This window comes from Homarus americanus, unplaced genomic scaffold, assembly GCF_018991925.1.
Source record: "Homarus americanus isolate GMGI-L3 unplaced genomic scaffold, GMGI_Hamer_2.0 scaffold36734, whole genome shotgun sequence".
Classification (NCBI taxonomy): Eukaryota; Metazoa; Arthropoda; class Malacostraca; order Decapoda; family Nephropidae; genus Homarus; species Homarus americanus.
Genome location: NW_024733126.1, coordinates 5,226,848 through 5,254,816, shown reverse-complemented (window position 1 = coordinate 5,254,816; position 27,969 = coordinate 5,226,848). Strand labels below are relative to the sequence as shown.

The following is a 27,969-nucleotide window of genomic DNA, read 5'->3' as shown; positions in this document are numbered from 1 at the left end:
TGACGACACCAGCTTCTCTACCGGCAACCTTTATTGACTATAAACACTCAATGTTTGTATCATATATTCTTTTTATCATGTCCTTGTATCGCCAATCAGCCTACTTAACACATTCCATCAGCAAGTCCAATAGAATGTCAATTTGAATTTTAAAGTTGACTATTGAAGTGCAAACACATGCCATGAGTAAATCTTAATATAAACTGCTTCAGAATGAGTAGTTTAGGAAGGCCACAAATTTAAGTCCATCTCAGAGCATCATGTTCCATCCCTTCCTACTGTACAATGTTGTCTATGAAATACTGTTGTAGAGACGCCACCTCAAGACATCGTGCGTCACCAGAGGTCAGATGTTATTGGGGAGGTCAGTGGGTGTCAGTTGTCGCCACTGACAGCTGGGGTGATAATAAATCATGAAGGATCATGAAAGATGCTGGATGCTGTCCAAAGTTGCTGTCCAAAGTTGCTAGACTATAAGTTACCAGAGGTCATCAGACAGGACCTTGCCGGCAGTGGTGACGTAATAGGTCACAGCGGCCAGGTGCTGGGAGAACTGGTCCCAGCGCTCCTCTTGCTGCTCAGGGTCTAGGTCAGTGATGCCGTCCAGGGCGTCTGTCAATCCGGCAAAGGCGGTGCTGGCGTAAATGTTGCTGATGCTCGGCACCATCACCACGTGACTACGACAGAACACAAGTTGAGGTTAAATGAGGCGATTCTTACCTAACACAAGTAAGCATCAGACACGGTCAACTATGTGTGCTGGAGTGAGATAAAGCGGTCCGGAGTGTTGCTCCACCTTTAGTGAATGTTACAACAGTGTAACTATCATGTGTTCACCAATGTTTGGAAGTTAGGGAACTCCTATAAACTTAGTACTGTATACTCTTAAATGCACATTTTTCTTGCTTCATTGTTTAATTTTACTGACCTAATTTATACTTCCGATATTAATAAGATTTTTTACTGAAGTTAAAACTGTTCCCTCTCTATAGAACATAATGCCCATAATAGTTAAGTACAAATACCAAATCCTGTAAATTATCCTGATTCTTTTACAATAGTAAAAAACTGTATAATGGGAAGAGTAATCCAGCTGGACCACGCTGGAGGGCGGCAGTGATCTATGGGAGGTTATTCCACTTTTTTGTGAACCTGGCAGAAGCTCCAGCTGTCTGGAGTAAGACTCTACAATATCGTTGACTTCTTTTGTGGTTTGACTTCTCCCTCGATTACTAATGCTGACACTTCCCTTTTCTCCAGCACTCTCATGTATCACATATGGTTTCCTTTCAGAGTTAAGGGGGAGAGAGAGGCACAAGAAGTTACTCTATGGACGTACGGGTGGAGAGGCGGGAGAAGAAATACTGTTCTTTACACATGATTTATGTTTCCTCGACGACTCTGATGTTTCCTATAATATTTCTGTGCGACTGAGAGATCTGGATAATAAAATACCCCCTTGTATATATCTTTTTTGAGGATTTTCTCTGCAATATCTGGCAAGTCACCATTCAGCCACGAGCCCAGTCTATGTTATACCTGTACATCATCAACTCAAGGTTCTTGGTGAGCCTTATAATGACACACAAGAAGAACAGAAAAATGATAATAACAGAATAAACAAGATCTGGAAATTAAAAGTACATGGTATTTCACAGGAAACTATCTGAACGATAGGCGAGGTCTTACTTGTAGTCAGGTCGTCCTGGGAGGCCGTGAGGGTCAATCATTGCTCGCTCCACCATCATCATCTGGTCGTTCACCCGCCGCACCGCCAGGGGGCTGAGGACACAAGTTAGATCAGGTAAGGTTAAAAGGCAGCAGCGAATTCGAATTGTGTGTTTTAAATCAAAGGATTATTTTACTCCTATTTAGAGTTTTATTTTTTTAACGTCAGAAGCGGAGGGTGATTCCTACAATGTAGCAATATAAAAATTATGGTGCACAAATATATGTTTACTCAGTGTCTTATTATCTATCTCATTTATTTCCGAGCCAAAAAGTGGAACCTTAAAGCTAGATCTGATATTTAAATGCACCTTAAGGCTACCGAAATAATCATGTTCTGATTCTGACATTAAAAGTTAGAAAGTTGATATTGTGTGTGATTCAATTAGGGAATGTAATTTTGCTATGTAAGTTGGGGCAAAACTATTCTAAAAATGCTTGTTGGAAAAACATTTCTAAATGTCATCACGTTCTAATTAAATGAGTCCAGGGAGAATAAATGAGGACTATAACAGAGGACCAAGTCTGTTAAACTCAACCTGGCGCAGATAAAACCTAAATGTGAGGTTGTCAGGTGTATGTAATCACAGTATGTGGTATTATCATCATTGGTTAACATACTTTATTTTTTACTTTTACTGTGTGCATTTAAAATTTTGATAAGTTTAAAAGAAATATCTTACTAGTATTCAACATGCATTATTAACATCTGTGTACTGACATAAGCGTGTCCATGTAGAAGCCTTGCTCACTTGGTAGAGTTTATGTTGATAATGTTATTGGTGAAGTTCCTGGCAGCTTGCGAGAACTCCGTCACGGCAGCGCAGAAGTAATCTGATCAACACATAACACAGGCAAGTAGTATTCATTATCTGGTAGGGGACAATCTGCTTCCCACACACACTAAAACAACCCTGTCATGAACCTACCTTATAAACTGTTATATGAACGTACAGTCGTAATATTGGAACCACTTCATTTTCATCTTCTGTGAGAATTTGAATGAACGAACGACAAAACAAATTCAACGTGAGGTGTAGTGGCGGCGGTACTCCTCAGAGAATACACAAGAGGCTACAAAATCTGAGTTAAACAAACCTAATCTATTCTGAAGTATCTAAACAAAACCTGAACTAACATACCCGAAGACCGTTACATTAGGTCTTGGTTAGGCTAGTCATGTTTGGTTCAGTTGGGTGTAGTTAGGTCATGTTGCATGAAGTCATGTTGAGGGAGGTAAAAGCAAAACCCCCGATGCATCTATACAAAAATGTCGTCAATAAGTGTTACTAGTAAACGCCTGACTGACAGACGTTCTCTTGACTATATGTGCGTATAATTTTGTGTCCACAGAAGATAAGGGGTAAAACTGTCTTCACATTACAAATTCCAACAAGTTGCTTAATTTGTCCTATAAAATGAATCAGCAAATAAGTGTTAAGGTAATGATGACGTGAAAGATCAAGTTAATCATATTAATTACAGAATATAACGTTCTGTTTATAGCATGCTAATGATCAAATGGATCATGTCAGAGACGCATTGTACAATATAAGATAGCTTACCTTATAAGACTACCATTGTATCGTTTTCTCTGGTTCACCATCTTTTATTTACAGAAAGCGATTTCTATCATACGATTTTGATTGCCAACACGCAATCTCTATATCATGTTAGACTCAAAGAGAAAGACATATATATGCAGGTGTCTACTATAGCAAAAACACACATAATTAAATGGCTGACGGGCTACCAAGGTAAATATGTACTGTAGTTCTATATATACACAAATCCCGGGGTGGAAATACTGTAACACACAGTGATGATGGTGGTGGTGGATGGCGTTGATAACATGGACGAGACAAAAGGTACGGTAGTCGCCATTCAAATAATACTGTACATGTCTCAGTAAGCAAGATTGTTGCGGTTCACGTGATAACATCCAGAGACCACATATAACCATCCCAACTACCATACAGCGTTAATTTAATAATGAATCGAAGGTGAAATGACGCCAGGGTTTCATTTTAGCGTCGATTCATCCCTGAGGTGACATCAAATGTCAGCTGGGATGGTTTCTGACCTAAGGTGATGTTCCTGGAGGAGATGAGGTCGCCATAATGCTCCACCAACTGGTCAAACGCCACCGTCACGAAGTCGCCGTACTCCACCAGCGAGAAGGGTAGCAGCTGGCCAGATAAACAAGAGGTGACAATTACCATGCGAATTAAATATGGCGTTGTAGGTTGATACGTTTATGTTCGGTTCTGAAAATCATGTGTTTATTCTGGTTGGAGGAAGGGAGGAGGGGGCAGGTGAGAAGGGGGAGGATGGTATAAGAAGGGGTATTAGAGGAAGATGAAGAGGGAGGAAGGGGAGGTGAGAAGGGGGGAGAAGAGGGGAGGTGAGGAGGAGGGAAGAGATTGGGGGCGGGGGTAAATATCTCATTGAGAATATGGCATAATGAGAAGCGAGTAACAAACAACACTCATAAATAGTTATTATTATTTTCAATGATTCATATTTATGGAGACTAATATTTACTTACATGACTCCCGATAACAAACTTTCAGGAACTGAATTCAGAAACGACACAGATTCCCATAGACGTGACTAACTGGGTGACGGTTCAACACATTAGTTTTTTTACCTGAATCTTATAAACTTAATACATACAATATCTATTTTTACACGTATATCAACCAAAGTTCAGAGCATTTTGTGATGGACTCTTTTGTCGAAACATGTTGGTTGTCTGTTAAATATTTCTCTTATGTTTTGTTATGCAGGGATTGCTTTACTATTTACTCTAGGACGGGGACAATACCTGTAAAATTCGTACATAAAACAGGAGAAAACCCCGTGTTGACCTGAGAGTCCTCTATACCATAATACCTACAGTATATTGTCTACCAATGTATACATCTCTTGCGTTAAATACTGGCAGGATTTCTTGTCCTGGTTACTCAAGAGAGGAGACACGGACTGTTGGATAGACTTTATAACTAATACGGAGGTCTGAAAATGAGTCACGATCTGTATTAAATCCTTAATGGCGGAAGAAAATTTACATCACGGAGTAACCAGAGGAGTTCCTAAGTTGAGCAGTCAGGAGTAGGAAGAACGCCAGTGTATCACTCGTTACTAGTTCCCACATAAGAAAATTTCCAGTAAATACAATTTTTTTTTACAAAAATATTTCTTTAAGAACTAAAGTTATTTGCAAATGCATAAATTTATAGTTGCGAACAGTACTTACGACAATAGCAGATGAAGAGCTTAAATACAATAACAACTCAACCGCAAAACACATTGTACCAAGGGCCAGAAAATTCAATGTAATATTCCTTTGCTGGAGATCTACTCAACACGTATAGTATGTATAGTATAGTATAGTACAGTATAGTACTACGTATAGTACAGTACCTGAGCATCAGCGAGGTTCACCGCCATCACCGCCCACATCTGCGTGACGGCGGCTTGGAAGTTGAAGCCTCTGTCGTAGAGCTCGTCCGCCGCGGCGAAGGTCTCGTACAGTGTGTGGTAGAGAGGCTGGGTGTATAAGCCCTGTACCAAACAAGAAACACAACAGTGTGCTGTATGACACTTACCTCTTAACTTATATACTCATGTACCCGACCGTTTTTTTTATAATATAAAAAATGTAACATATAATTTCTTTATAAACTTCATATAAAATACTGACTTATTCAGAATTTAAGATAATGCAAAAACTTTTCCATAATTACAAAAAGTGTCGAAATCAATTTGGATTAACATCTGCTTTCACGGCAACACTACTACTAGATCACTGTTATCAAACAATGATACATAACTGAACACATACAGTTCTCCGAATACACACACCTACAAAATAGTTGTACACAAATTCCCTCACCCTCTTCATTCATTCATTCTCTCTCTCTCTCTCTCTCTCTCTCTCTCTCTCTCTCTCACCGGGCCGTGGGTGTAGCGTACGTCTAAGGAGGGTACGCCAAGGTTGTGCTGGAAGGCCTTGTAGTCGCTGCCTGATCCTAGGATGGCAACACTGCATCGCGGCCGTGGTGGAGGACGAAGGCGAAGTGATCAGTGACGGTGGTGGTCCACATTGTAGAGATCAGAGAGAGAGAGAGAAAATCCTTGAAAAATTAGGCTTTGTATAATGTTTTTAACCCCTTAGTGTTAAATGAATTAGCCCATTGGGTTATATATATTAATCCCGTCAACAAGACGATTAAACCCCTTGAATAACACTATTAAGTCTTAACATCATAATTTACTTATTTGAGAATAACGAGTGAAAAAGAATATCACTTACGAGAAAATAAACAGCAGTTATTATGCAGATTATATCCTGATCGCTATAAACACTAGAGGCATAATTTAATTTGTCTAAATCCTATGTCATTTTGGGGTTACGGCGGTTCCTGTGTTGTAAATTATGGCCCAGATTAATAAAACTGACTGGCATTAGCAATGAAAAGTTAATCCTGGTACAATGAGTTTATTAAGAGATGTAAAGCTGAATTCATTAGTGTATCCGATTAAGTATGTGGGTTTCTGTACGATCAATGTTCACAGGTGAACTACTCGACACATCAACAAACGATCAACAGAACTCAGGCCAGTAGTAACAATGGGTCATTAGTTTATTTCAGAGGTTCATAGTTGGGGTGATATTGTTTTACTGTCAATGTTTACATGATACGATAACAGTCTGTTTATGGAAGATAATAACTCATGTCATGTTACCTGTGAACGTTTAAGGTGACATCTGGTACATTTTTTTTACGGGTTATCATAAAGCTTCACACCTGACCTGGTACTGGTATTGTGTCAACTTCGAACCTTTGAAATAATCTCTTTAAAATTATTGTCATCACTAACTATAACACACAATAAACAAATAGTGGGGGACTTTTATCATAAATGGTACACTGCAACTATGTTATAATATACGTGAGCCATTCCTTTAAACATTCCAATTATAATAAAAAAATTCAGAATTCCAACTATAAAATATATATCATTCCTTATTATAAATCCTCTTTCTCCTAAAATTTCACCGTATCTCTCCCATTTGCCTCTATCCTCACCTAGGTCGTCCGGGGTGATCTGTATCAGGTCGTCTGAGCGTCCAGGTGTCGTACACAGTAGGTCGTCCGGCAGCGATCTCTTCTGGGTCAGGGTTGGGGATCTGGGAAAAATAAAACAAGTCAACTGTGCAGTATGTTCAGTCTCGTTCAAGATTCTTCGAATACTGCTGGAGACAACTGGCAACTCAAGGCCGTTTGTTTACTATAGTACAGTCACCCAAAAAAGTCGTGTCGCCTCTCACCCTGAACCATGAACCCCGAGATTCAGACTCTTGAATCTGAAGCATTTATGGACAGACTAATGTATCAGTGTCTTCTGTTTCGGGTTCACGAGTCTGAATCTCGGGGTTCGTGGTTTAGGATGAGAGGTGACAGGACTTTTTTGGGTGACTGTACGTCGTAAAATTATGAATAAATGTAAAAGTGATCGGTGATTGGTTACTTAGTTCCCCATTGCTTAATTAATGGTTGGGCTTTGTTGTTTCGTATTATAGTATACTACGTATAGTAAACAAACGGCCTTGAGTTGCCAGCTGTCTCCAACAGTGTTCGAAGAATCTTGAACGAGATTGTACACCTACCAAAAAAAAGTTCTGTCAGTTCTCTCCCTCATCTATGAACCCTGAGACATATGAATCTGTGAGTTCGAGACATCAACAATGTGTGATGTTTCAGATTCACAGGTTCAGGAGTCTCAGGGTTCATAGATGGGAGAGAGAACTGGCGGAACTTTTTTTAGTGAGTGTACAGTCCCAGACGAAAGTTCTCGCTATAGTCAAGGTGGAGAGTTTTTTTTTTTTTTTTTATTGGGCACTCCCCTACATCCTTGTGTAAGGTGTAGCGCAGAAGCGTTTACAGCGCCCAACAGGGAAGCATGCTAAGTTTATACTTGCCTTTATGTCTCATGAGTTAAGGGCGTAAAAGCCTGAAGAGTCAAGGGCGTAGAAGCCTGAAGAGTCAATGGTTTATGTCATCAAGTTATTGGAAGCTCCAACAACTTGTCCCTGAATACGAATTCGCAACTTTCGATTTACACCAGGTACCTACTTTACTGCTAGGTGAACAGGGACTAATGGGGGCTAGGAAGTAAGTCCAAACAACTTCCACCGGCCCGGGAAACGAACCCGTGACATCTCGCTTGCGAGGCAAGAACGGTACCGCTTCTACCACCGGTCCCCCTCAAGGTGGATAGATATTTATAAGGATATATCAGGCCCCCTTTTGTATTTCAACATAATCAGATAATGCATCTGGCCAACATTAGTGCTTGTTAAGGCATCAACACAAGCTTCACAGTGTAGAGATTTCTTTAACCGAAACACAAACAAGCCAGCTATATATGCAACAATTTTGTTGGAACACTGGGACAAATGGAAACTGCTAGGAACATAAGTATAATCATGGTCCTCCTCATTAGCTCAAGATGACTCGGACAACACGTCTATGTCCTCGTCTCTGAAGCGCTTTGACCACAGACGTGTATGCTTAGATGCAACAAAATTTTCACGCCTTGTTGCCCGAACCCATTCCTGTCTTAAGGCCTCATCTTTAAGAAAAGTGTAAATTAAGAGAGAAAAACTACTTCTAGAATGAGAGCTATTAAGAAAAACAATAAAGTATCCTGAGACACAATGATCTTTACTGCGACATACCGCACATGGCTGCCAATATGCATAAGCTTAATTTTTCATGTTAAGAAACAATATTAATTTCCACTGTATGTATTAATACTGACTGCTATATGGCTGATTGTAATAATATTATGCTACACTTGTCACCATGTCTTCTATCTTGCTACGTGTGTATGTACAATCAAAGAGAAAAGTCGTGTCGCGGATTAGTTCGAAGATTAAATATAACTCGTGAAACATTATGAGAACCCTCCCACAAGGCAGAGCGCAGCAAAAGTTTTAGCCCTTCGACATATATTTTCACCAAATTCCACGACATGACTTTTGTCTTTCATTGTACATATGTTATGTTTCTTATCATTGGGTTTTGTTTTGTTTGAGGTTATATTAATAATTTTCATTGTTCCCGTCACTTACTAGAATATTCTTTTGTTCTCTTCCAGATGCCATACTACCCTTGGTTAGTTATATGAACAATAAAGCCTGAGTCATAATGGAGAAGTTCCTGAGGCCGGAACGACTGGATGCTACGCCGAACTCTCCCACCTCCACGCCACTGGTTCAGGACCTTCAACATGTTCCTCACCTCCATTTCTGCTCTCGAGCCCGACAAGCTAGCCACTCTCTGCAACTTCGTCTCCCTATCTGTGTACGAATACATAGCCGACTTTGTCTCGTACGACGCCGACATCCAGATTCTGCAGGACTTTTACGTAAAGCCGGAGAACGGTGTTCGCCCATCAGACAGCGTCTCTTAGAAAATAATACTCTTGATTTGGCTACTGCATTCGACCAGGCTCGCGCGCTCGATCTGGTTCAAAGAAACTCAGAGTCCCATCTTCGGTCTCAGGCTCCTATGAACGCTGCCGCTGTTACTTTACCTGAGAAAATCGACAGCGATGACTCTGATGACTCTTCCCTCTTAGCTGCCACTCAACAATCAAAGAGTTATTTCTGTGGTGGAGCACGGCATAACCGACTTCAGTGTCCTGCGCGCGATTCAACTTGCCACAAATGCAACAAGAAAGGCCATTTTGCGAAAGTATGCAGATCATCTCGTTACTCACCTGCTACTTCATCTTCCACTTGTGCGGTCTTACACTCTTCTGCTTTGACTGCAATATCTGCGACTTCCCCTGGTTGTCGTGCTCGATCTACCATGTATGTGCTTGTTAATGACGATATAGCTACAGCCCTCGTTGATACCGGGAGCTCAAAATCGTTTGTATCAAACCGCTATATCCAGCAGAAGTCTCTGAGATGTCATCCAGGGTTAGGTCACGTGTCTATGGCATCGTCTTCCCTATCGTCGCTAGTACTAGGTCACTGTACTGTAGACATTACCCTCAAGGGGAAACTCTATCCAGATACTCAACTGACTGTTCTACCCGAACCTACGCAGTGACGTTATTCTTGGTCAAGATTTCATGATCCTACTTAGTGGCGTTACAATTTATTCCGGTCGGCCTAAAGAGCACCTCATCATCGGAGATAATACAGCTGCTTGTAGCCTAGCATCTACTTTGGTCGATCCACCATCTTTCTTCTCTAATCTGATCTCCCCCTCTAAACCTGTTGCGACGAAGTCAAGACGATTTGGTCAAGCGGACAGGGTTTTCATCCAAGGTGAAGTCGATAAGACGCTGTCGGAAGGAATAATCGAACCCAGCACTTCACTGTGGAGGGCGCAAGTCCTCATCACTACTAATGAGCGGCTCAAAAAACGGCTTGTTGTCGACTACAGCCAAACCATCAACAGGTATACCCAGCTGGATGTTTATCCCTTGCCCCGGATAGACGACTTGGTGACTAACCTATCTCGTTACAAGACATTCAGCACTCTCGACCTAAAGAGTGCGTACCATCAGATCCCTATGCGGGATACGGACTGGCTTTGAGGCGGACCGTAAACTGTACCAATTCCGTAGGGTTCCATTCGGAGTGACGAACGGCGTGGCTTGTTTCTAACGAACCATCAATGAATTCATATGTAGAAACGAACTGCTGGGTACTTTCGCGTACATTGACAACATCACCATCGCCGGTTCGTCTCAACAAGAGCACGATGAAGATCTGTCCAGATTTCCTGAAGCAGCAAAGAAGTCAAAATTCACCTTCAATGAAGACAAATCTGTCGTCTCAGCAACGTCGATTGATTTGCCGGGATACACCATATCGCATTGCACTCTCAAGCCAGACGCCGATCACTTGCGTCCTCTGAAGGAATTACCACTTCCGAAAGACTTACCTGCTCTACGACGCGTGATAGGACTCTTTTCATACTACTCCCAGTGGATCTCGCACTTTTCCGACAAAGTCAGACCTTTAGTCAAGGCTCAGACATTCCTTCTCCAAGGGGAAGCAGTCTCCGCCTTCGAAAATCTTAAAAAAAATAGCAAGTGCGGTAGTCAGCTCGATTGACGAGACGATTCCATTCGTAGTAGAAACCGACGCTTCCGACTCTTCCATCTCTGCCTCCCTGAACCAAGCCAGTTGACCAGTTGCATTCTTTTCGAGAACACTCTCAGAAAAAGAGTGCAGACACTTTTCTGTCAAAAAAGAGGCCTACTCGATCGTTGAAGCAGTAAGGAAATGGAAACATTTCCTGTCTGGCAGACACTTTACTCTCATCACCGATCAGCGAACTGTGTCCTTCATGTTTCATTCCAAGAAGCTGGGAAAAATCAAGAAAGACAAGATCCAACGATAGAGGGTCGAACTCGCCTGCTTCGACTACGACATTGTCTATCATCCAGGGACTGAAAACTCTATCGAGAGCCTTCTGTTCGGCTACCAACCACAACAGCCTGTCGCATCTCCATCTGCAGCTATGTCATCCAATTGTCAAAAGGATGGCTCACTTCAACCGCATTCGCAACTTACCCTATTCTGTAGATGACGTCAAGAAGGTATGTGCTGAGTGCTCTACCTGTGCCAAGCTTAAACTTCAGTTCTACAAACCCGACACAACCCCCTCATCAAAGCTACTCAGCCTTTTAAATGGTTAAACATCGATTTCAAGGATCCCTTGCCGTTGACTTCCCGAAATCGATACCTACTAACCGTGGTTGATGAGCATTCACGATTCCCCTTCGCGTTAGCAGGCGAAGACATGACGGCGGCAACATTCATCAAGTGTCTGCGTCAGTTATTCGCTATATTCGGCATACCTGCTTATGTCCACTCGGATCAAGGCACCTCCTTCATGAGCCGAGAGCTGAGAGATTTCCTCACTAGTTTTGGTGTGTCTACCAGCCGAACACACCCCATACAACCCTAGAGGAAGTGGTCAGTGCGAGTGCTACAACGGAATGATATGGAAAACCATGACACTTGCTCTGAGGTCCAAGAACCTCGCAGAAACTAATTGGGAATCTGTGTTACGAAGACATGTCAGGAACAATAAGTACGACCCTCTGGTTGATGAGGTTGAGCTTCTGGAAGCCAACCCACAGTATGCCCACGTTCGGTTCCCCAATGGACGACAGTCTAGCGTGTCACTCCGAGATCTGGCCCCTGCTGGACAACCTGTTCCAGATACTGCCGATCCTGAACCTGAACCGACTGAGTTACCTAAGTCATATACCTCGGTGCCCCTTGAACCTACAACCAGCACTCCAGTGGCTGAATCTCCTGTCAGGGATGACCCTTCAAGTGATGCTCCTCTGCATGAGGCTGTTTTGACAGATTCGCCCGCGCTTCCTCGTCGATCGGGTCGTGTACGTCGGAAGCCTGATTTTTATGGTTGTCCCGATGTCTAATTCAACAAGATGGGTAGAATGTAATAAAGTTATGCTACACTTGTACACTTGAACCCATGTCTTCTACCTTGTTATGTGTGTATGTACATATTATATGTTTCTTATCATTGGGTTTTGTTTTGTTTGGGGTTATATTATATTAGTAATTTTCATTGCTCCCTTCACTTACTAGAATATTCTCTTGTTCTCTTCCAGATGCCATACTGCCCTTGGTCAGTTATATGAACAATGAAGCCTAGAAAAAGGTCGACTCTAGTCTTCTTTTACCACACTGATGTTGCTATGAAGCAGGTCGTTTTTAAAGCTCAAAGAAATTAAAATCTAAGAAATAAACTTAAACATATTTTTCCATCAATATTGACATCTCTATCAGTGAACAACACTCCTAATTTATCAATGAATAGTTAAAAATAATCCCTCTTGTCACATGATTTATATTTCACTTACAGCATATGCAGTGCACGCACAGATTGCCTACTGTATATTCAAAATAACCCTTAAAACGAGAAGGGTTGAGGGAGATGTATGCACTGTAACTGGTTACACACGTTTGCCACATGATCACAGATTTTTTTACTTTATACTTAGTTCTATATCATTTAAGAAATTACTACCGATGAAATGTAAGAGGAGGATCTAAGGTCTTGTCGAACTTAGCAGTACATCCATAAGCAGTACACGATACTGGCATTTTTATAATTATGTTATACACACAAAGAGAAACATGTGCACCTGTGAACTGGTGACTGTTAACTGGCGGGACACGGCCGCGAACTAGCCTCTTTTGCCAACCACAATATGGCCGCCAGAAGTTCAGAGTGACCTCATTTTTCTGATCGGATGCCGCCTCCACTCTATTATACCTCCATGGGTCTAATACATTTGACGAGGCCCAATGGCCCATAACAAGAACTTTCCTCTGGGACTGTACATATCCAACACGAGGGTGAATGTCCATCTTGCTGTCTAACGTACAGCAGTAAAAGCGTGAACACGAAGTTATAAAGATGCATAATACAGTATAAACTGATAGAGAGAGAGAGAGAGAGAGAGAGAGAGAGAGAGAGAGAGAGAGAGAGAGAGAGAGAGAGAGACTAACCTTAGCTGCTGCCTCAAACAACAGGTGATAGAGGAGGGGTGTAGACTGCGCCCTCAGTGTGTAGTTACCTGAGGGAGAGGACCTTATGAGGCTCACCGCCATAACGTGTTAAATGCCTCACTGATGTGACTTGTTAAATATCCCAATAAGCACTTACATGTCTACTGTTATAGTGGTTATTAAAAATATAACCACAACTTTTAAAAGGAAATTTCTCTCTACAAAAACCTAACACATACGCTATTACTTACTTACTTATTTACTTACTTATTTACTTACTTACTTACTTACCATCAATTGCCATATCAACATTAAGGTAGGCGGTGGTTCTGGCCATCAACTGCTTATGGAACTGCTCGCTCCACTCCATCGACCCCACCAGGCCATACTCCTCAGCGCCCCACGAACATAACACCACAGACCGACGCGGCTGCCACCCTGAAACACGAGGCGGCGAGGTGATGAAGGTTGGGTGTGGTACCGGATGGGATGTGCTTGCGGTGAAGTGGGCGGGGTGAAAGAGGATTAGGTGTGGTGGATGTTATGATTTATAAGGTTCATGGAGGCAGTAAAGAGGAAACACGAGAGGTGGGCTAACTCAGCATTCAAGATCAGTGTCCATAAGAAAGGTCTCTCTCTCTCTATTTCTCACATATATATATATATATATATATATATATATATATATATATATATATATATATATATATATATATATATATATATATATATATATATATATATATTTCTCACACGCACCTGTTTCGTTCCTGAGCACGTTCAGGACGCGAGAGAGCTCGAGTAGTGCGGCAGTGGACGAGGATGGGTCGAGGCCTCCTAAGTACCAGGCGTCGCGATGGTTACCCAGGATCACGTAGCGGTCTGTTGATAAATACTTGAGTCAGCGAGAAGGAGGGTGAGGCATGGACGAGTAGAACTAACTTAGACATCCCCCCCCTCCCCACACGCGCACACACACCCAGATGCGTGAATACCATACCATCTTCCCCTGGCAACTTCTATTGCTAGGGGCATGAAGGAAGTGGGATGACAAACAAGCAGTCACGGGCAAATATACCTTCAAGTAGTCTCAAGTTAGACACCCCAAACCTCTCAGCCAAGAGCTCTCTTACTCGTCTAATAGAAATTATGACCTGAGCATAAACTGTGAGATAAAAAGCCTGAGGGTCCTCATAGCTCTTCCCTCACCGGGTTCCTCGCTGCCCCTTATGACGGAGACCACGTCGTAGATGGTTGTGGGGACGTTGTGAGTGAGCACCTCCATGGTGACCTTCCATCCGGTCTCTGCCAATCCAGGACCCAGCCGGTACGTCACGTTGAGGCCACCCTGCCACCCACTGGGCACCAACTCGCCGCCCATATGTCTAACATAGAGAACCAGAGGTAAAGAATAATAGTATTTTGGATCCATTGTATGACCTTTCCAATAACAAGCAGAAACGTGGACGTTCATAAAGGAATATGCGACATGCGACATCCTCTTCCTATATACTTCATGTCACAACACCACAAAAATTCTAAATACGTCAGCATCACGTATGTAAACCTTGCGTAAAGCACAATCTACAATATTCAACGCTTATATTATTGTATATATCTCTATTATGAGGGTTACACACACACACACACACACACACACACACACTAGCACGCACGCACTCACAGGGCTGCTGTTTAAGTTGTCTTCTCTGGGAAAAAATCGACGGAACTGCAGTTTAAGATATATTTTTGCAGTACTTGACCTCTGACCTATACAAAATCTATACTATGTAGTCGGTATAGAATATTAGTATAGATGAAAACGAAAACTTAAAAAAAAACAATACAGAAAAAAACGATGAAAGGGATAATTTAAGAAAATAAATGAAAAGGAAAAAGAACAAAAGTGCGTCGCAAAATGCCGTAACAGAAGGAACACAGAGGAGGAGGAAGAATGTGTAGGTGGTGGAAGCAATAACAGTGGGAACTATTCAGGATGAGGAGGAGGAGGAGGAAGTGAGAAGTTGAGAGGGGATACCTGAGTATGTGCCGGGCGTCGTCGTAGCTGATTGGCTGGATGGGGATCCTGGGCAGGTTGGCTTTAGACTCCGACATGCGGTAGGCGCTATCTGGGGGGGTAGGCGTGGGTGATGGTCTCTCTCTCTTACTGCGTAATTATACTATCCTACTCTCATGGTAAGCTGATACGGGCAAAGGGGTAAAATGTTCGTAAGAGACGATGAAAACTGGTGAAAGGCAAAAGTTCTGTGTCTCCCTTCATCCCCTCTGTGCCCATCCTCCCATGTTACATCCCTTCCTAGCCAAATATCCTTCCTCCTGGAGCAGAGGTTCCCAAACTGTTTAACATGACGCACCTTTTGCTTTTTGCGAAGTCCTCACCCACCCCCCCCCCCTTATATTTTTGTATGTAAAATCTACATAATTTTATTTTTTATTATATTTATATTTTAGTATTGTTGAGGATCAGATAACTGCTTACATAGTGAACATGGATGAAAACAAATGAAACATAAATAATACCAGTATAAAAGACTTTAATTATACAGTATACTTCAATGACGGAGGATCGGTGGCTAGTAGTGTTGTGAAAGATACGAGTAGTGTGCGAGTCAGCATGGTATCCGTGACATGTACAAGACGCGTAAGGAGAGAGAGATGAAATGATAGAAAACGAATAGGGGTGACTGCTATACTTTGGTTTTGCATGGATGTGTGGGTGATTCAAATGGAGAGAGTTACTCCTGAAAGAGTTTCTTCATTATATTATTTTTGAGCAAAAAATAGCAAATTTGGGCAGATGGCTTCATGCCTCCCCTGTACCCACCTCACGCCCCCTTGTGCCCCCCAGTTTGGGAATCACTGTCCTAGTGACAGTCCTGGCATTTGACATTATTAGGGACCTACTACACTCTGCCATAAACAGATGAACTGTACAGGTAATTCTCCCTATTTACATTTAATCTTACTTCACTACAGTACGTGTAACTTATTAACAAAACCAAAGGCTCCTAGGCACTCTCGCCCACCCATCATCTAATTCAAAGAAGGCAAGCATGAACTCCGCTGCTTCCCTGTTGGGTGCTGTAATGTTACTGCGCTTCACCTTACACAGGATGTAGGAGGGAGTCCAGTACACTAGCTCCCACCGCGCTGCGTGGGGAACAAATCTGAATCTGTACAAGGCTCTAGTACCGATTAAGCCCATGACCTTTACAGTGATGTACTCCCGTGGTACAGACCCACGACCCTAAGATTGACGTACTTCCCTGGTACTGACCTACAGCCGGGTAGAGAAGGGTGAGGGGATCACCATCATGTGTGAAGACGGTACCGACAGGCACACCTGAGCCAGGTAGGTACACCGTGCTGGGGTACACCTCCTCCTCCCCCAGCGGTGAGAACTGCTGGGGATCAGGGTACAACAACACACCAACCGCCCCACGACCCTCCGCTGTCGCTGCCTGGTGGTACAGTGTTGATGAAACAATGATGGTACAATGGTGATAGTGATACGATGACGGTACAGAGGAAATTCAGTGATGAAATGATACATTAATTAATGATGATATAATGACTTGGTATTGACACAGTTACACAATGACAGCATAATGACAGTGATGTTGTAATAGTGAAGCAAGATGTGGACACATGTGAACCAACATCAGGTGAGGACACATGTGAACAAACATCAGGCGAGGACACATGTGAACCAACATCAGGTGAGGACACATGTGAACAAACAACATCAAGTGAGGGAACAAGTGAACAAACAACATCAGGTTATGACACATGTGAACAAACAACATCAGGTGAGGACACATGTGAACAAACAACGTCAGGTGAGGACACTTGTGAACAAACAACATCAGGTGAGGACACATGTGAACAAACAACATCAAGTGAGGGAACAAGTGAACAAACAACATCAGGTTATGACACATGTGAACAAACAACATCAGGTGAGGACACATGTGAACAAACAACGTCAGGTGAGGACACTTGTGAACAAACAACATCAGGTGAGGACACATGTGAACAAACAACATCAAGTGAGGGAACAAGTGAACAAACAACATCAGGTTATGACACATGTGAACAAACAACATCAGGTGAGGACACATGTGAACAAACAACGTCAGGTGAGGACACATGTGAACAAACAACGTCAGGTGAGGACACTTGTGAACAAACAACGTCAGGTGAGGACACATGTAAACCAACATCAGGTGAGGACACATGTGAACAAACACCATCAAGTGAGGGAACAAGTGAACAAACAACATCAGGTTATGACACATGTGAACAAACAACATCAGGTGAGGACACATGTGAACAAACAACGTCAGGTGAGGACACTTGTGAACAAACAACGTCAGGTGAGGACACTTGTCAGGTGAACAACAAACAACATCAGGTCACTCAAACAACATCAGGTGAGGACACTTGTGAACAAACAACATCAGGTGAGGACACTTGTGAACAAACAACATCAGGTGAGGACACTTGTGAACAAACAACATCAGGTGAGGACACTTGTGAACAAACAACATCAGGTGAGGACACTTGTGAACAAACAACATCAGGTGAGGACACTTGTGAACAAACAACGTCAGGTGAGGACACTTGTGAACAAACAACGTCAGGTGAGGGCACTTGTGAACAAACAACGTCAGGTGAGGACAATTGTGAACAAACAACGTCAGGTGAGGACACTTGTGAACAAACAACGTCAGGTGAGGACACTTGTGAACAAACAACGTCAGGTGTAGGAAACTTACAATGTTGCCGCGGAAGACCTCACCGTACCGGGCCATCACAATCCTACCCTTCACCTCGACGCCCAAGTTCTCGAGAGCCTTGAAGTCCTCCTCCCGGCCAAAGTGGGCGTATACCACGTCCCCCTGCGGCAGGGACATATATATATATATATATATATATATATATATATATATATATATATATATATATATATATATATATATATATATATATATATATATATATATATATGGAGGATTAATGTCACTGAACAAAAATCAATGAACATGGTATGAAAAGTTATCTAAGCTTAGTCACGTAAAATATGTATATTGGTGAATTATGCATCGTGGAAACATACATTTATGAACTACACATACCATATATATGAAATAATTATACACGACCTTTACTTTCATATATTGTACTGAATTTACATCATGTTTACACACATTCATAGACATGTAAACTCATGTAAACAATGCATCCTACAATCCTAATAACGAGAGGCATTAACTACTCATATCCTGCTATGGTGGTAGAGGCAGGACTCACCGCCACGCTGCCGGGGGCGGAGTAGGCGTTGAAGTCTGGCAGGACGTCTGGGGATGCCTCCTCGGGGGCGTAGAGGGGTTTCTGCCTTCCCGGGGACGTCCACACGGCTGCCCCTGAGTCGTTTAAGATACGGACCTGCGACCACAAGACACGACGCCCTCATTGTATGTACAGAAGGACGGAGGTCAGGAGTAGTGAGAGGTCAGGAATGGTGAGCGGTCAGGAGTGAGTGGTGAGGGGTCAGGAGTAGTGAAGGTCAGGAGTAGTGAGAGGTCAGGAGTGGTGAGGGGTCAGGGGTAGTGAGAGGTCAGGAATGGTGAGCGGTCAGGAGTGGTGAGGGGTCAGGAGTAGTGAAGGTCAGGAGTAGTGAGAGGTCAGGAGTGGTGAGGGGTCAGGGGTGGTGAGAGGTCATGAGACGTAATGAGACATATGTACTGTTTATCTCTAAGTATGGGATATTAAGTGCTTCTGGCAATGGCAAGGCTCACGGGTTCCCGAGCTGCAGTCACTCACTTATGGATGCAGTCATGACACTGACCCGAAACACCGCTACTCACTTGTGGGAAATCTTAAAATTACGACATCCAATTAAAAAAAATAGATTGAGGTGTTACAGAGGTATTGCCTGGGTGCGAGACCATGGGATTTGAAATAACCTCAAATTGATCGGAAAAAAGAACAATGCAAATACAGTAGTCAGAAGGACAACCTTACCGATGCTAATCGATCCAACTACCCTAGTTTAGGAGTTTTCACACTATTGTGAGTTGCCTAAGTCAGGTGCTGGTATTTTCGGAGCCAAGAAACGACTTAAGCTGTTCTATTACTTATCATTAACGTATTTTAAGGTACGTATTCTTCATTTTTCGAAACATCCCCTGTATTAAACGGCCAGTGTACGAAACAACCTGTGTACTAAACTGTCAGTGTAAGAAATAACCTGTGCACTAAACTGTCAGTGTAAGAAACAACCTGTGTACTAAACTGTCAGTGTACGAAACTACTCGTATCTCAATAGTGTGTCAACAGGCCTGGGGTACAGTAATCATTACGCCAGGAGAATATCTCACCAGGTTGGGGGTGTCCTTCTCAGGGTAAGAGAGGAGGACCTGGTAGGCTACCTGATGAACCTCGTCCATGCCCTGAGCCCTCCACGTCTCTTCCACCCATTTCGCTGTCTCCAACTCCGCAGGCGTCCCTGCCACGTGAGGCTTCAGAGTCAGATGCCTAGGAGAGGGGTGGGGGAGAAAACGGGGATGAGAGAGAAAAAATGAGAGGCAGGTAAGCAGCGACCGACTGACAGAAACTCAGAATACCGAAGTGTAAACAAAATCAGAAAGATATACGTGGAGGAGGAGAGAGAATGATGAATAATCTGACACATATAGAATTGGGACCCAGGTGTCCAAGGTACCCAACAGATAAATGAATAAACATATCCTCCCCGCCATAGTGCCATCAATAGTGTTATATACAGTACAGTCGCTGACGACTAACCTAAGGTTATTTCTGATGTTGTCATGGTTCACTTCTCTGATAATGAAATCGTCGATGGTCTCACTCACTGATGTCCGGCTCCCTCCTCCTTCTCCTTCACCTTCATCGCTCCCCGGCCACCAGCCTGACAAGTACGCACCTGAGGGAGCAAGACGCCGGCAGTGAGAGATGGTGCATTTTAACAGTAAAACGGAGACATTCCTCAAAAGGTAAATATTTGTTTACGCTAAAAATTAGACAATTTGTTCTTATGGTAAACGTTTTCGACGCTAGAAACGAGTTAAGTCGCTTCTTAAGTGATTTTGTTTTGCACAAAACTTGTGTAAATTTGCTTCTGGGAGGATCATGTTGACAATAGTCACCAGGTCACTTTTGATATACTTCTTTACACTAAGCGTAGGACAAACGACTTTCCAGAGAATTATTTGTATCACTAATTGTAGACCTAAACCAGTTGTATCCATTTTTCATGACTCACTGACTATGACGAAGCCGCTGAAGAAGACCAGGCAGCCCACTGCCAGAGTCACGCCTTTCACTGTCACCATCATGCAACGCCGTGGTGAGTCCTGTAGTCGCTGATGTGTTCTCTGAAGTGAAGGTGTTTATCATGACGTCAGTGCATTAACAATGACATAGTAAATAAAAACAAAGGCTAATCTGACTGAGAAACGAAGGATAGAGCCACGAAGATGAGGTAAGAGAGGAGAAGAATTTAAAGTTATAATTTCTTATTCAATTATTCTTACACTATTGTAATATAAACTTCTAAGAGTGACATACTGTTCATAGAGGAGGCCAACTTGTAAGAGGAAAAACATCTCCTTAACATATAAACAGGGAGGGGCGCTAACATTGAACTCTCAGTAGTGTTAAGAATATATGAATCTTTTATTACTACAGAACGAAAGAAAATCTTGATGCTAAAGATAATTGAGAAATATTAACCAGTGTTACTTGTAATATACAATAAAAGGGTTGAGAGTTGTTTAAGAATCTTCAGTTTCCACAAATTTTTATAAGTTTTCTTTAGTTGAGTGCAGCGCCCGGATAGATTTCAAAGAACTGACATTGATTGTGATACCGAGGCAACCGACCGGGCAGAAGAACGCCAGAAGACACTAAATGAATATGAGTACCATATACACAGGAATATTTTCTTTAACTAACTGGGAGACGATCAATCTATATATTGTATACAAAACACAGTGTCTGATTTTCTGTTTGTATATTTTGGATGTCTGGTATATAACACTAAAGTTTTGAAGATGGAAAGCTGAAATCTAACAAGAAAATGCGCATGTACCGTCGGAAACCATAATCTCTAGCCCACCTGGGTCGGTGCTGGAGGTTAGTACAATGTCCTTTCTGGACGGGGTCCCCCACTAGCTATCACGAGGCAACACACGCACGAACACACACAGTCATAGTACGGCTGTATAGATGACATTATTTATAAGTATTGTATATGGCATTTTATACTCTGCATTATCTTCATTATATATGAACTCGAAGAAAAATTACCCTAGGTTGTAGTTACGAAATTATGAATGGAAATAAAAACTTCCAAACCACCGAGTGAATCCACACAACGTTTTCAGCGCTTATGTGTGTGCCAAACCACGATGCTTCCACCACACCCCACCTATATCTCTAATTTTCCCTTCATTTGCATAACTATATGAAAAATCGCGTTTAATTTAACTACATATTTCAAAAACCTTATATTACATGTGGATCAGTCACTCCTCATTTGACACACTTATAGTGTAATACTTTGACCATCCCACCTGGGCACATGGAAGCCCACGGGGCACGGTAACGCTCACGGGGCAACATACGCACGAACACACAAGTTATGATATGAACCCTTCCAGGCTTCACTATCATTATCATGTTATGTTCATCGTGCTCTGTATCTTGGTAACTAGTCATAGTATCAATACATGGAGGAAAATCTATATTAATATACTATAATATTGCATTTTATTGCAAACCGTAAAAAATCTTGTTTAACCATTGGACGTCAGGGAAAGCACCACACACTGGAGTTACGAAATGAAGAAACGAGGACATAGGAATGACCGACCTGACGTTGTGTGTAGGGAGGCCTGCCCTATCAGTGTGGACATGGTTGCTCAAAGGGTAAGTCGTATAATTCATCCTTGCATTTGTTGAGAAGAGTTATATATATATATATATATATATATATATATATATATATATATATATATATATATATATATATATATATATTTACTTTCCCTTACCCTAGCAAACTAGTTAGCATAGCATAACCAAACAGCCTCGCAAGGACCAATAGGTCTGTATATAATGTGTGTGCATGCGCTAAAGTGACCTAGTATATTTTACTAATGTCTCATTGTCCATGGGTTTTCTTACAGTTTGGCTGTGAGTTTTCTATTTTGTCTACCTGCCAGTTCAACAGGACTGCTAACCATCCACCTAGCAACTCATATGCCATCCCAGACCCACAGCCTATATGTATGGTGAAAGACCGCAGTCCAATACATTCAAGTCGGGCAGTCAAGCGTTAGTTTGAGGCGCACCCTCAGATTATTCTATTGCACTGGCCCCCTAAAGGAGCCGATTGTAATCCAATAGAAAATCTATGGGCGCATATGGTTGTTGAATGGGATGTTGAGGAGAAAACGAGGGAGGCAGTGAGGAGACACGCACATAATGTGTGGGAGGGAATAAGGAGGAGCCCGAACATCTGCAGCAATCTGGTAGATTCCATGCCCACCAGATTGCATGAAGTTATAGCAGCAGATGGAGGTTGGACACGGTATTAACCTGTGGTCAAGAATTAAATCTCCGCCCACGACGGTGCCTTGTAGGGGGTGGCGGGGGAGTTAGCTCTCTGGTGTAACCTCGTTGGGGCCACATAGACTTCGTTTCCTAACTCTCGGGAATTTGTCCAGGTATTTTACTATGTGGTTTTACGTCACTTCACATAAATATGCTTACAAAATCTATGCATTAATATGCATAACTCTTGGGAATCTGTCCAGACATTAAATATATGTTATATACTACAATAATCACATAGATATGTTTACAATGTTTATGCATAATAAATGTGAAAAATATTTTTGGGGTTTCAATTAACCAATAGTCATGCCTACAAAACAATCTTGATCCTCTAAGTGCATGTATGTGTTAAATAACGAGTAACTGATCCACAATATTTTGTTAAATAAAGAAATGAAAAGCAAGCACTTAGCCATATGGATATAGTTACACGGAAGAAGGGAAATAAGGATGAACCATGGTTTTGGTGGAAACACTGTGCTCTGGGACGATGCTCACAATGACGAATGGGAGAAACCTCTTTATAAAACATCTTACCTACTAAGGATGAAGCTTAATGTTACAGAACACACACACACACACACACACACACAGTGTAACTTCATGTGACGCGTTGTCTGACTTGTGGTGGCTTTGAGCGAACCATACACTTGATATTACACTTTATGTATCCTTCCTGTCCATGATTTACAACAATAACTGTAGGGCAAAAGTTACAATATTATACTAATAACACTGTCATGAGTTGATACAATGACTAGTTACCAAGATACAGAGCACGATGAACATAACATGATAATGATAGTGAGGCCTGGAAGGGTTCATATCATAACTTGTGTGTTCGTGCGTATGTTGCCCCGTGAGAGTTACCGTGGGCCTCCATGTGCCCAGGTGGGATGGTCAAGTATTACACTATAAGTGTGTCAAATGAGGAGTGACCGATCCACTTGTAATTTAAGGTTTTTGAAATATGTGATTAAATTAAACACGATTTTTCATATAGTTAGCAAATTATGGGAAAAAAAAAAGATAAAGATGGGGTGTGGTGGAAGCATCGTGGTTTGGCACACACACACACACACACACAAGCACTGTAAACGTTGTGTGGATTCACGGGTGGTTTGGAAATGTATATTTCTATTCATACTTTCGTAACTACAACCTACGGTAATTTTTCTTCGAGTTCATATATAATGAAGATAATGCAGAGTATAAAATGCCATATACAATACTTATACATAATATCATCTATACAGCCGTACTATGACTGTTTGTGTTCGTGCGTGTGTTGCCTCGTGATAGTTAGAGTGGGCGTCCATCCAAAAAGGACGCTGTACTAACCTCCAGCACCAACCCAGGTGGGCTAGAGATTATGGTTTCCGAGTGTACCCCTGAAGCATCACGAATGTGGAATTTTGGGAAAGTGGCCCTGCGGTTGACCCTCACTCCCATGGATGGACTCTCATTAAAAACACATCTATTTTTAAGTTTCGTTGTTATGCACGGCCGCAGTTTTTAAGATAGACAGCTGTAATTTGGTGCTTATGTAAATAGCCTCGAAGATGTTCACGATACATTTAAAAGAGAAGGGAGGCGACCATCACTTAAAATTGCCCCCCTGCGCACGACGACAGTTTAAAATTTGGTATAATTATATTTTGGAAGTGCACTTAATTTTAGCTCAGCACTAACAGATACTGTGAACTGTCCCTCTAATACATTTTGAGTAACTTCACAAACCAGGGTACCAACAGATACTCCAGCTGTAATATATAAAACAAAGGTGGCAGAGACAAGAACTGGACCTTATGGCATTCCAGCATGTTTAAAAGTTTAAAAAATCTCGTCTTATTTTTAGGAGTGTGACGAGTAAAGGGGCTACCACACTTGTGCATCCCCCCACCATCATTTTCGCCGTTTTCAACTTTTTTTCTGGGATTTGTGAACTTTCGTACATCTGGTTCAATTACTATTTACCTGAATATCAATATACAGTCATTTGACTCCCCATCGCTTCACCAGAATGACAACCAATGTGCAGCAACAGCAGTGTATCTTAAGGAATATAGAAGCAGAAGCTTTTCTTATTGAGAAAATAAGAGAGTACCCCACAGCTTCCCCTCCTGAGTAACCTGTAGTCCAGAAGAATTCCGCCATGTTTGTTGTTATAGTTGACGTTGGAGCTGGACACACGCGAGGTGATTATGTGATAGTCCGTGATCGGAGACGGGACAAATCTGACTGGAAGTAAAATGTTCAAGTGTGATAGTCCCATGTACGAGAGTTCTGCTGCATCGGAAGAAACGATCAAATATTTTGATCGTAGCTTCCTCAGTCGCGTGAGTCCTCGCTTTCTACACCAAAACTAAAGAAGGCAATACATTAATTTTTCACTGTTAACAGCTTGATTTTGCCAAGAAATAGATCCTTGTGGACTATTAAGGTAGCTGCAAAATATTTATCTTTTATTATTTGGAGAAGAATGTGACGCATTGTTCATTCTAGACTCCAACTCCAGCGTTCTTCAAACTTCTTTCGTCGCAACCCAGTACGATTTTATGCAGTACCTTCACGACCCTATTGCCAGTCGTAAGAGCCCCCCCCCCCCCATTCCCTTATGGATAGAAACACATATATAGGTCATTCTACCAGTACATACCTGCATACATACAAGCATATTTATAATATATGTACATTCGAGGAAAGTAATTTCGCTACTTCTTCATGTTACTTATCTGATAAAGCTATCAATAATAACTTATAATGAAGGTAATTTGCATTACATCAGTTGCATTGATAAATTGTGTAATATATGTAAATTCTATTTCTTTATTACATCTTAGTGATGTTAATACCGTAGTTTTACTTGAATGCCATTAATTGAAATGACTTCATGAAGAGGAATTACCTTTCCCAATTATACATAATATGCACATATATTTGCCTACCTACCTACCTACATTCATACTTAAACATGGATTAAAAACATAAAATAAATGCAAACCATGGAGAACTCCTAAGTAAAATGCAACAACTAAGACGAAGTAAGGCTGTTTATTTGCCTGTTTAGTGTGACTGGTGGGCCTGCCTGTCGCTTGTGATCTTGGTTCAATCTGCCTTGCAGGAGGGTAACGCCACACACATATCACCTGCATTAATGAGTTGGTTTCTCTCTTTGGTTTTTAGCTTTGTCAGGGTGGAAAAACCTGCTTCACACATGTAAGTTGTTGTAAAAGTAAGCAACAGCAAGACACTTTCCTTACTTAGGAGTGGATATTCTTTGGTAACAGTGATCCCAGAATGATGACACAGATGATATGATGACTTCTTCTTCTTTCTTAATGTATGAACACATATGAGAGTGAGAAGCTCTTTTTGTTGATCAGGTATTAGGTTCAACCCCACAATAGATTCTGGCCTCTCAAAAGTAAATGGATCTTTTACTTCTTTTCAGGAAAAAACCGATCAAAGCTAGCACACTTTCTTCAGTGATGCATTTTCCCCAATATATTGCAACAGTGTTGGAAACATGTAGTAGATAGGGCGATCAACCCCAAGTCTGGTTTGCCATAGCACTATTGATTTCTTAAATGCTTTTATTTCCTCACTGTGTCGCAATACATCATTTCTTTTCCTTGCAGTTTTAGATTAAGTTCATTTAGCTTTGAAAAAAATGTTTGCTAGGTGTGACAGTTTCAATATCCACTCACCATTGCACAATAAGTCTGCCAAGTCAGATTTTTTCTCTAAGAGGAAAAGATGAATCTCCAATCTTAGCTCATAAACCCTTGTTAGAATTCTGCCACGGGAAAGCCACCGAACCTCTGTATGATTCAAGTGTGAATGGAAAGCTCCTATTTCTAAGCACAACAATTCAAACAGCCGACTGTTCACTGAACTTCCTTTGATCATATTAACAACTTTAACTACATCTTTCAGAACATCCTTGAGATTATCAGGGATAACTTTGGCAGCCAGTGCTTCACGGTGAATGAAACGATGATTCCAAGTTATGTCATTACCTGCTGCCTCTGATATTTCATTCACAACCCCACCATCAGTTGTAATTCCTTTGCAATTAACCCACTCCAGTTTGTATTTTCCAACCACACAATCATTTAAAACTGTATATCCCTGACCCCGAAGTGTGTGTAGGTAAGGTCAAACAACAATGTAAATCTTCCAAGAAGTCATCTTTCCATGCCCTTGTCGCTCGATGCTGCAGGACGCTCGCACATGGAACATAGGGCCAATTGCAAGAACATCCGCGGTGTACACCATGCTGTCGTAGCCCCATGGTCGGTTTGCAAGAAGCACTCTGGGCTAAAAAAAAAACTATCTACGATTCGTTATTGCAATAACGTGGGAGATTTCCGTGGTACTCTCACCCCCTCCCGATGACCACTACGATGGAACTATATTTTGAAACCAAAAGCAAATAAATAGAATTAGATGCACATAAATTGTATAAATCTGCAAAGAAATAATATTTTTTTTATAAGATATCCTCCATATAGAACAGCGACTACAAGATAATTAAATAAGCAGGTAATGACTGGAGCGTAGGAAGCTAGAGTCCGCCCGGCACCCAGTCTACAATAAAGGTTGGAGCACGACTTTGATAGCCAGACAAACATAAGGTAACCAGGAGGCGCTAGAATCACTAGGTAAATTTTAGTCGCGGTGAGTGTTAACGGCTTTTATATATAAAGGTGTTGTAAGAATCCACAATAAAATCTTTAGTCAGTCATAGAGAAATGTAGACACAGACAGAGCAAACAGACACAGTTCCGTGTCTATATATACATAATGAAAAAGAGAGAGTGAGAGACTCTTACTTATAGTTTAGTGCAGTATTGTAGGTGTGTGTGACGGGAAGCTATGCCACGGGTATACTGAGTCATGAATCATGGTGGAGACAGTCACCACAGCTGACTCCTACACTCACTCTCTCACACTCGGGGGACGGTGACCTCGCTGTCTTCTTA

General features: G+C 41.8%; 1 protein-coding gene across 2 annotated transcripts; it reads right to left on the bottom strand.

Annotated features, from left to right (window-relative positions):
* On the bottom strand, window positions 1-27,969 carry LOC121869308 (putative N-acetylated-alpha-linked acidic dipeptidase). 2 transcript variants are annotated; one of them, XM_042370559.1, is made up of 19 exons: window positions 27,820-27,969; window positions 20,625-20,736; window positions 20,147-20,285; window positions 19,720-19,876; window positions 18,650-18,784; window positions 18,115-18,237; window positions 16,614-16,797; window positions 15,354-15,444; window positions 14,525-14,700; window positions 14,075-14,197; window positions 13,607-13,753; window positions 13,316-13,383; window positions 6,825-6,925; window positions 5,686-5,776; window positions 5,155-5,295; window positions 3,812-3,917; window positions 2,481-2,562; window positions 1,690-1,782; window positions 1-677 (listed from the first exon to the last, which is right to left on the bottom strand). In XM_042370559.1, the coding sequence occupies exons 2-19, from the start codon at window positions 20,695-20,697 to the stop codon at window positions 479-481; spliced, it is 2,229 nt and encodes a 742-aa protein (XP_042226493.1). In that variant the 5' UTR covers window positions 20,698-20,736; window positions 27,820-27,969; the 3' UTR covers window positions 1-478. The 2 variants fall into 2 exon arrangements, with proteins under 2 accessions (XP_042226493.1, XP_042226494.1); XM_042370560.1 differs by lacking the exon at window positions 1-677 and having other exon boundaries at window positions 1,705-1,782; window positions 2,450-2,562.